General features: G+C 45.5%; 1 protein-coding gene across 2 annotated transcripts in view; it reads right to left on the bottom strand.

The window, feature by feature from the left end:
• Positions 1–767: 767 nt before the first annotated feature.
• The window catches only part of gab2 (GRB2-associated binding protein 2), a 32,045-nt gene continuing 22,290 nt past the window's right edge, over positions 768–10,522 (bottom strand). The window contains exons 3-10 of one of the 2 annotated variants that reach the window (XM_068585161.1): positions 5,873–6,101; positions 3,680–4,269; positions 2,819–2,916; positions 2,356–2,635; positions 2,118–2,208; positions 1,871–1,973; positions 1,621–1,743; positions 768–1,505 (exon numbers count right to left, since the gene is read on the bottom strand). In XM_068585161.1, the coding sequence (XP_068441262.1) occupies positions 1,362–1,505; positions 1,621–1,743; positions 1,871–1,973; positions 2,118–2,208; positions 2,356–2,635; positions 2,819–2,916; positions 3,680–4,269; positions 5,873–6,101 (1,658 nt within the window). In that variant the 3' untranslated portion in view covers positions 768–1,361. The remainder of the gene's footprint in view (positions 1,506–1,620; positions 1,744–1,870; positions 1,974–2,117; positions 2,209–2,355; positions 2,636–2,818; positions 2,917–3,679; positions 4,270–5,872; positions 6,102–10,522) is intronic. The other variant, XM_068585162.1, reaches the window with a different exon arrangement.

The raw sequence follows: 10,522 nt of genomic DNA, 5'->3' as shown, positions 1-10,522 counted from the left end.
TAGGAAATTAGGAAAAACATTCTTTCCTAAACAGTTTTTAAATGACTAGGATGACTGACAGATCTTCCTTGTGGCACGCTGCCCCTGCGTGAAAAGCACAACGTTATATTACTGCAGTGCACCTTTTGTCTCAGACAAGTGCATCAAACAGTCAACAAGATGTGCTGCAAATATGTCATTCTATTAATAATTCACATACAGGAAACAAATATTCTTTAGAGACAGATAGCTGTAGTGTGTGGCGCTTCAAAGACCAAGACATATGCGTCAGGAAAACATAAATATGCTATTCTCCTCCTACTTAGCTTGTATTTATGGTTTTCTTCTGTTTATCTCAAGGGAGAGAGAAAGAGAGAGAGAAAATGAGGGAGGGGATATCTGACCTCCTGCTTCGTTTCTACCTCCTCCAGCTCCATCATTTTGTCGGTCAGTGCACATTTACGATTAAATGCATTAGAAGACGACTTGAAAAGAATTACCCACTGAAGTCAAATCTACAAAGATATAAGATGCTTCTTCTTTTTGGGTCTTGCTCTCTTCCGTCTGTACATTTAGACTTTGTACCTGCATTGAAATAATTGGCCTGCCATCCAGCCCAACAGCTTTTAAATATGGTTTGGGCTCATACTTAATTCAAACTGAGGCAACAGCCATGTGCAGTCATCATTAGGGCTTCTGACACAGGCCTTCACGTAGTTGTAAGGCTGTATTATTCCCCCCCCCCCCCTTCCTCCTTCCCTCCGCTTACCAGACATGCACTGCTAAACTGAAATGATTGCCCGCAGTGAAAATAATCTCTTCACTGCTTCTGCAAGACTCAGCACAAATGATAGATTGAAGTGAAAAGAGAGAGTCTGCCTGCATGCCAAAATTGGAGTGCATCTTGGCATTCCTGAGACCAGTAAGCGTACTCTTACAGTATATTAATATGGTTATCGACCAGTTAGCCACTGCTGCCCCTTTAAATGGCAGCAATTGGGTAAATTACCTGCTAGATGCAAAATGTTTGACTGTCGCAGAGGGTGTGGGTGTGGGGGAGCATTGAGGAAACATTTAATTCATAAAGGATGGGTTGATAAGTAAGGATGATATTTTCATACACATTATCAATTGTCCACGGACTGTTCGAACAGTCTGCATGAAGAGCTTTGGCAGGATGCTTCACCTGTATATGGCCTGATATCCTGCATGTTAGCAGTGCATTGCAGTAAAAATCATCACAGAGAACAGGCATAGGATAGGTTATGGCTTTTTGTCCAAATAATTCAGTCCTCATCAAGCCCAACCAGTATTCACAGTGATGATCGCCACGTGATACTAGAGATGCCTGACGTAAGGTCATTGTTTTGCGCAGGTCAGTGTCACGACTTGACCCCCTTGGCAGGTTCAGTCGACTGCCGCACGTCGGTCCACTCTTGCATGGTGCTTTGCAGTGCCTGGGTCTTCTCCTTGTCAACTTGCACGTAGTCTACCTTCTCATCCGAGGTCACGGAGGATGTAGAGGGCTGAAGAATGATAAATAAGCAGGAGTGAGATTCTGGCCTGCGGGGCAAACTGCACCGCCTTAGAAATAACAACAGTTGCAGAACAAATTCAGTTGCCGCAAAAACATCTGCCTACTTTTCTGTGCGGACTGGGAGACCCAGGCTGGAAGTCCAGTGCTAGGTAGTCCACGTTGCCACACTTCCGAGGGGCCGGGCTGCTGGTGCCACTCACAGCTGGGGAGGTAGACGCTGGGTTCTGCTAATGGGGACGAGAAAAGGGAGGTTTCACTCACACAGAGTGAAGCGTAGCCGGAAAAACAAGTGGATCATTCAAAACAAAGAGCACAATGTGCTTTCCTGATCTCTCCTCCGGTCATAGGACTCACCATAGCCACATAATTCTCCTCACTGTCTGCAGAGTCGGTGCTGGTGATGCTTTGCGTCGAGATGGGTCGACAATGCTGCGAGGACATCGAGTTCATAGCAGGCCTGAAACAAAGCAGACAGGACTGTGAGTGCTTCTACCTCTGACCTCAGGCAGAAACAAACACATATTATCAACCGTGTGTTTGTGTGTGTCTGTGTGGCCTTGGGGGACTTGACTGATATGAAATGACTGATATGAAAACTCACATGGGCCGTGTCCAGGACATGGTGACTGGGCTCTTAAATGGGAGCTCATCAATGATCCCATTGTTCTTCAAATCAAGAGGTGTTGGCTTTGCTGTGGAAAAGAAGAGCAGACACTGTCAACAAAAAAGTCATTGTCTTTGTGAAAACATTCGATGTTTTTGCCAAACATCGCCATAAAGAAAAACAAGACAATGCAAACTTTGAGATCAGCGTTGAGCTTTTGCTGTCAAAAACTCACATTTCCTGTTGGGTTTGAGGTTGCGGTTGATGGGTGGTGGTGTGACATCACTGAGGCGGCTGGGCCGGTGACACAGGGAGGCGCTGCTCCCCTTACGGGCAGGTAATGTTGCAGAGAATCCTGGGAAATCAAAGTGATGTGGCCCAGGGCTCATCGGGATGTAGATATTTTTAGGGCTGTCAGCCTGGGCAGCACTGAGTGGCGAGGAGCCAGGATTCATGGGCACATAGTTGTCATCGGAGTTGCCGCTGTCTGAGCGAGTCAGAGGCGCTTTGGTTCTCTGTTGTCAGAAGAGACAGAGGGCGCATTACTCTGTTAAACTCTCTGGGTTCAATATTGCAGCAAAAACTGTAGCACTCAATTTGAGTAAACACGGGAGAGATGCTTTTTCTATCTCTGCAGTTTATGATGCCACACTAACAGCATCCGTCTGAGGAGGGAGTGCAGTTGAAGGGAGACTCACCAGGTAGGAGCTGAACCCGTCATTGACAGATTCCACAGACTGGCCCGAGTTGTTGAAATGGATGGGACGGTGATGGCTGTTAGTTTCAAAGGAGGAGCCTGTGGAGAGAAGCGAGGAGAGACATCCATATCAACAACCCACAAAAACTCTAAAAAGAAGAAGAAGAAAAAAAACTGCTAGTGAAATAGTACAATGCAAAAAATAGGCCGATATCGACAAAAACACCTGACGTTTCAAGGAGAAAACTTGCGTTTTTTAATGAAACAAACAGAACACAAGTGACATTTAATTAAAAGCTTCAATGGGTTATAATTAGTCTTTGCAGCACAGGTGTGTGAACAGCCAGTAGCCTCACTAACAAGGGTCACAGGTCACTTCTTGTCTCTGGCTATACAAGGCCTGAGCATGGGCTTGGCGAAGCAGAGAACACAGCATAATAAGAAGCCGCGCATTGTGTCTGCAAGGTTTTTTTTTTTTTTTCTCATTGCTTATCAGCCCGGAACGAGGCATTCTGGAGCTGGCTGTATGGCTTGAATTTCATTAGCGTCTCAACAGAACACTGTCTGCTAGACTGGCCCGTTTGTTCCTACTCAGCTGCTGGCGTTAAATCAGTAAAATGAGAGATAGAGGAAGAGGGAAAGAGTGAGTGAGAGAGGGAGGACGAGGAAGCGCAGAATCAGTTTGGCACCACAAGAGAACGGACTAATGAAGTCGGACGTGCATTTGAAAACAGGAAACGGGTCAAATGTGCGAGTTTCAAAAGGTCTCGCCGAGTCGACTGAAATCACGTTTAAAGGAACGAGCGTCGTTCAGAAGGAGCGTATGAGGAAAGCGCTTAAAGATCCCTTGCATCCAGCGTACCTCTATGCAGCCTGATGTTCTCGACAGCGGGCAGAGTATTCCTGCGTGGGATGACCGACACTGCAGGCGTCGCCTCTCCATTCTGGCTCCCTGCAGACTGAGGACTCCCCCACTGCCCCTCTGAACCCTGGCTAGGTTTAGGGGGCCTGGGAGGAGCACAAGAAGACTCAGAGCTGGAGGGCGTCAAGGCATTGTGATTCTTATCAAACGTCCGGGGGATCTGGTAAAAGGAGCCAGGCGGAGTAGGGAGGTCGTAATTGTCAGTCGGGCGTTCGTTGCTGTGCGCGGTGGCGAGGGCGTTGCAGGGCGTCTTGAAGGTGTAAACCTCCTCGTCTTCCAGATCCGGCTCACCGAGACCGCCGTGAGCCGGCGCCTCGGCGCTGTAACCTCGCGGAAGCACGTAACAGGCCTCTTGCGGGTCATCCAGCCCCGGTAACTGGTGTTTCCCCGGCTTGGGCAGGCTGTAGAAGCCGTGCAACTGGGCGCCCATGCCGTTGAGACAGTGGGAAAAGCCGTGGGAGAGTTTCTGCACCGCAGTGTCGCTCCCAACAAACAGATTGCTTCGCGTGGCCTGGGAGAAACTGGCACTCCTGCAACATGGACAGAGACATAAACACATATCACACAAATATACACATTAAGTCTTTATGGTCCCCATTTCCCACAGTGCCTAAATGCTCCCTCCAAAACAGACATCTGTCTCATACTCAACTGCCAAACTATCACCACAAATGGTTTACAGCTTGTCGTTTTGCAGTAGCATTTAATGCACTTCCAATGGACATATCCACATAGCCACTAGATGGCACTGCAGCATTTCAGGTCTCAGCACAGCTGAAAAACAATACACCTTATCATCACTGTCAGAACACATTTGTGCAGCTCTACTATACACAATTGATTTTAATATTGTGAACATTTCCCTGAAAAGGTAATGTGTTTATTTGTTTTCTGCATGTTGACAGCGAGAGGACATACATCCGTGCTAAGAGTTCGAACGCTTTCCCAGTTCCTCAGCGTCGGTGAGACACCCAAGGGACATGCCTCGTTTATTCTGGCTCCTTTGTAGGGCTTGACCTTGAGTGCCAACTCGAGCAGACCTACAGCTTAGACATTTCTAGCCAGTTAGCTGAGCAATGGTCCGATTTAGGTGGCCAATGGAAAGATATCCTCAATGACTCGTTTCTTTATGTCTGCACTGATCTTCTTTGGGATGGTCTTCATGCATTAGCTACACTGCAGGTTTCTAATGGTTGCCTTCAATCTTAATCATGAATGTAACCATTTTAAATGAATAATGCATCAAAAGTAACACAATTAATATTGACATAACATTCTACTCTTTCTGACTTTATTCCGTTTTCATGTCAGATGAAACATTGTGTTTCATCAATTCTTCCTCTGTCTCCTCCGGATTTCAATCATCAATCAATGATGTTGTTCATTTCTCCACCTTCCACCACTGTGGCTTCATGGGAGCTTTTTACATAGATTAATTCATACCGTTGGCCATCAGACCAGTAGAGTTTCACTCTGACGTGAATCATACCCCGCCACCAGATGCCTGTCTTAATTAGCAGACCCACGGAGCAGAAGCTGGTGAGGGAGTGACAGAAATATCTGCATAAAGCTGATGAGATGGATTGTGAGCTTTGGTTTCACAGAGGTCCAACACAGCAGATTTATGTGCAAATCGTGTGGCTGAGAGGGCAGTTCTACCCCGCGCGGGTCCAAGCCTATAGGAGTGATGAATTGCCGCCTTAACCTCATTGATCATCTACTGTGCCGGCTATCTGCTGAATGGCATCATTATTAAAGCTGCCTTTTGATTCTTGGAAGCAAGCATGGCGGCCGCAGGAGGCGAGGTGAATGTTAATGGAAAAACTCAGGAGAACATTTCACATAAACACTTAGTTCTTTTGCTCCCCCGCTCAGCATATAGCCGCGATAAGCATGCATGTCCTTATAGATTTCATAATTAGCTATATTTCAATATACATTATAACATGTCCACAATGATTTGACACACACACACATGCATACACACAAAGCAGTTGGATAATTTCCCCCTGCAACGGTAGTTGCAACCCTTAGGGGCACCTAAACTGAGGAAGCGTCGCAAACCTGTACGTTGACCTGCATTAAGGGATAACAGGAAACTGACACAGGACGCCTGAGGGTCGAGACCTTTACCGTGCACTCTCTGTCTTCCTGCTCATGCACTGGTGGAGGAGGAGGTAGTCCTGGGGCGCGCTGTTGGACAGGGAGCTGTGGTGTGTGTGGCGAACAGGCACATCGAAGGTGAAGAGGACTGGCTGGCTGGAGTGGATGGGGGCAGAGGGTTTGCGTTCTCCGGTCAGCGGAGCCATCGAGCCGGTGACATCTGCTCCGACAGAACGGGGCATCTGGTGTAACCTGCCATCTGCGGACAGAAGAAATTGGAGTTATTGATTGTTCAACCCATCACATGTGTCTTTTTTTCTTACTGCTTGTCTTGAGAATTTAACAGCAGATGTACCTGCTGCTCATTCTTATGCTACAGAAAGAGTAATAATCTCCCCAATCCACAATTCATCCTTCAAAATATTTCCTTTTGTCGTCACAATTCTGGAAGTCAAGGGGCAGTGTGTAATTCATTTGAGGGTTTAACGCCTTCACACGACCTTGCCTCGCATGGAGTCTGGTGTTCAGCAGATTTCAGCCTGCACTCTGATCAATACAGACGAGGGATCTGTCTCAAGGGAGGAGAGAAAACAGTATCCTTTGGCTTTTTTTTTTGGCCGCAGGGTATGAGTGATTCAACAGCCCATGATCCAAGTTATTCTGTTCAAGGGTCAATGTGCTTTGTTTTGATTTTATTGAGTTGCATTGTTTTGCACAGTGGGACTGTGAGAACAATATGGCCGTACAGTCTTACTGTTTATGTGCGACATCCCTGATATCTGCATCTAAAGGCTACAAAGAAAAGATGAATCTGAGAAGGGGATGCTGCAAATAGACTAGGCAGGAGGCCAAATAGAGGCGGCGCACACTGAGCTGTAGGAGTAGAGAGTGGGCGGCCCACTGATCCATCGACCCATGGTGCTGTGTGCAACACAAGCTGATGGGGGGGAGAACAAAAGCTCACTGTACAGTAAATGCAAGGTATCGTTTGAGTCTGTTGATACAAGAACAATGTGATTAAACTATTTCAAATTAGCAAGCAACAATTATTTTAGGTATTGAATAAATAATCAATATGATTTTGATAAATCAAATATCTTTTTCATCTATGCAAAGAAAGATTTCACAAGAGGTGATGTCTTGAAATTGTATGTTTTGTCCAACAAACCCGTGAACCCGTAGATGTTCTATTTACAACGATATAAACAGAAAAAATACAGTATATCTTCTCATTTTAAAAGCTGGAATCTGTGAATAAATTATTTAAAGAATATCTAAAAAGTAACTTCCCACTCCTTTTTTAACACATACACATGCATTTTGTTTATTCCCCACCATTTTCTTCTTCCTATATCAGACCCTTACAACGCATATCACGGATCCAACTGCCTTATAAGAAGAGGCTGATGTCCTGTGTGAGTCATAACGTGAGCTGACCATACAGAGGGACCACAGCCACTGCGAGAAACAGACAACACACACAACATGGAGTGAGCGTGTGTGCGTGTGGGGTGCAGGGCGGGGGTATTCTGAAGCCCAGTTAGCTGAATGAGGTCACATCCATGCCTGAGGGAGAAAAGGCCTCTGCTGTGGGGTCTCCAGCCCAGTGGACATCAGTGAGATGCCCAGGCCCACCGCCACACAGGGAGGCCTCCCTCCCATTGCTCCTCAATTACACCATTGTTCTGAGAGATTCCACTCTCCATAGGCTGGTTTAGGCACCATCTCCTTTCTCCACAAAAAGCTTTGTAAAAGCTTTCATCCAGTGCGGTGAGCACTAGGGCACCACTAACATGGGTAGATATATTGATTTGTTGTAGAAAAAAAACATCCCCCACCCCCGCCAGAGTGGAGAGCTGCATGGAAAAAACACATGCAGGCCGAACGACTGAATTACTGTTGACACAACTTCAAAACTAAAATGTAATCTGGTTCATTTTCATGTTGTTGTGCGTGCCCTAAATGTTTTTTGATTAACTGCCACACAAGTCTGTCAGACTAAGAAGGAAAAGAAAGACGACTGGTCCAGTCGGCTGATGGAATAGCCTACATGGCTCATCACTGACACTAATGGGTCTGATGATGTATGTTACCACTGGGAAGAAATTCCATCAAGTCAGCCCACAACACAGAAATAGAGAAAAGAGTAGAAAATATAACATTGAAACTTTACCCTGAGGTGCTTCTTGTAATATTCCCTCCACTGACTAATGTACTGTCAATATTAAGTAGTAAAATGTTTATTAAACAAAGGTAGAACTCATTTGTTATACTGGATCTGACAAATGAAAGTAATACAACTGGGAGGGACTGGCACGAGTAAAAAATAAAGGCAAATTATAGTTTTTTTGAGACGTCATTACTAGAGACTGTTTTCTTTACGACGACGCTGAAACCTCAACATCAAACAAGGCCGTTAAAAAAGACAAAGAGTTCGTTCCATGACATTCCTTCACTTTGAAACAAACATCAGACTATCAACAGCAATGCATTAAAGGAGCCTTTAGGTTGGTGAAGGACATATGGCTATTCTGGGTCAAAGAGCTCCTAAGTTCATGAGCAATTTTCCAATTATGCTTTATAATACATCACCTGTGTCTCATTTGCTCTGTGGCAATAATCTAATAGAAGCCGGCCGCTGGACTCAAGGGGCCAAAATTAGAACCCTGCCGGATCACTAAGGACAAGAGCGTCTTTGTAGGGTGCTCATTTCCTCTCAGCCCATGCAAATTTAGACGTGGATAAATGATAATCTAATCTGAAATGAGATATAAAAATAGAGAATACCACTGACCCATTGAATTGAAAGAACGTCTGATGGAAACATGAAGGAAGACGAAGCATTTGAATCTCCCCAATACGGCAGTTATACCATTTCCATAAGGATCAAAATCACCCCTTAAATATTCCATCCAAGATAATCATCTAAAGTAGGCCTTGTGCACCTGCTTTCAAATCGAGTATACAAAGACAAATGCAATTTCCTTAATGCTTCCATATGAGATTGCACTTAAAAATATAGCCGCGGGGCTGGGACAGCTACAAGGAGTTTTGCAAATGAATCTCTCAGATATGGCTCTGCAGGGTGGCCTGGTGGTGATGGTGAGGGGGAGGAGGAAGAGGGGCATTTCATGATATAAAAGGTCAGGCAGTAGGTTTGATCCTCCCAAGGGTCCTGTCAAAGTGCCCTTGAATAAAGGCCTTGATATGTACCCGCTCACCCCGTTTAAGACAACCTGGAAATGAGCAACGGCTAAATGACTCCTGGAGATACATTATTTGTTGCCCTGCATGGATTGCTTTAAAGCAACAGTGTCCCAGGAGGATGCAGAGTGGGTCCATTTGTGTGGTTAGGGGGTTTGGGGTTGGGAGCTTTACATGAGACTGACATTACTGGATGAAGGAGATGCGAGCGGCAGCAGGGCTGGGTTTGGTAGAAGTTGCCGAGGGCTTTAAGCGCTGAGGGATCAGGATGCTCAACGGGATGAGGAACAATGGCGTCCTTGCTCTGCTGGATAGTGAACAAAGTGACGTGGCTGTGTCATTCTCGCTGCGTGTCAAGCCGAGCAGGCACACAGGAGCGCCCCCTCCCCCTCACCCCCATCTCTGATCACATTACTCCCCTGTGCCTGGCCGCTCAGCAGCATCACGTGAGCCCCGCCCATCAACTACACTGCGACATCAGTGTGCTTCAAAACAGCGGGCTGATCAATCACAGGCTCAGGGCTTGTCGGGGCCGGTGCATTACAGAGTTTGGTCTGAACCAGCAGCTCATTTTCAACCCTCTGACCTCATTTCTGCGAGGCAACGGGTGGATAAATACTGTCGCCCTGCAACAGACACAGATGAAGAGTTGAGACAATTTGTGGTTGAGGTTGCGTGTTGGTTTTCATTGTCTCATTGAAAAAAGAAGAAGAAGAAGAAAAAAAAGCAAGACAAAAAAGGATCATTTGCTCTGACGATGCAGTTCATTACAGAATGGAAACACGCTTGGTGTGGAAACTCAGGAGTCATGATGAATGGAGAATGTGATACTTGACTACAATATACACTTTAGTGATTTAGTCAGGATGCTTTAAACAATCACTTCAATAATCTTAAGTGCATTTTTAAGCTTGAACACATTAGATTCTGGGCTGAATCAATTCCCTTTGATTGTGTTTATATGCACACTGGTCACCTGTTAACACTTAAGCTTCAGCTCAGTAAGAAGCCAGGTATTTTTTTGGGAAGAAAAAAATAAATATCTCCATTGTGGTCCTTTTTGTGTAGTCTCATAAAGAAATACTGAAAAATCCCAGTGATATTTTATACTCCATAACATCTTGAAAAAAAATCTTGCAGCACCGAGACAGGAAACAACTTTAAGGGTGACCTTCAGAGTAAAAGAAGCAGAAGTGACCTCTTCCTTGATAAAACAAGTCGGCTTTCCTCCACTTTGCAAACACTGAAGACAAGCAGCCCAGCTGTAAATCTCTTTGCATGAACGTCTTTGCATCTAAACAGTTACATAAAATGTCTGCACGCACTCCTGAACACAGGATGCAGATCTGTAATTACACCTTTATCTGCGCTAACACTACCAGCCTGCCAATTATGGTGACTGTGTGTCAAGAGGCAGGTCTAGCTGATTGGGCTCCAAATAGCTGATTACATGATGAAAACAGGTACAAACATCTA

This window comes from Clinocottus analis, unplaced genomic scaffold (genome assembly GCF_023055335.1).
Source record: "Clinocottus analis isolate CAN_PGR_092001 unplaced genomic scaffold, fCliAna1.0.p SCAF_2, whole genome shotgun sequence".
Classification (NCBI taxonomy): Eukaryota; Metazoa; Chordata; class Actinopteri; order Perciformes; family Cottidae; genus Clinocottus; species Clinocottus analis.
This window is presented reverse-complemented; position numbering and strand designations above follow the sequence as displayed.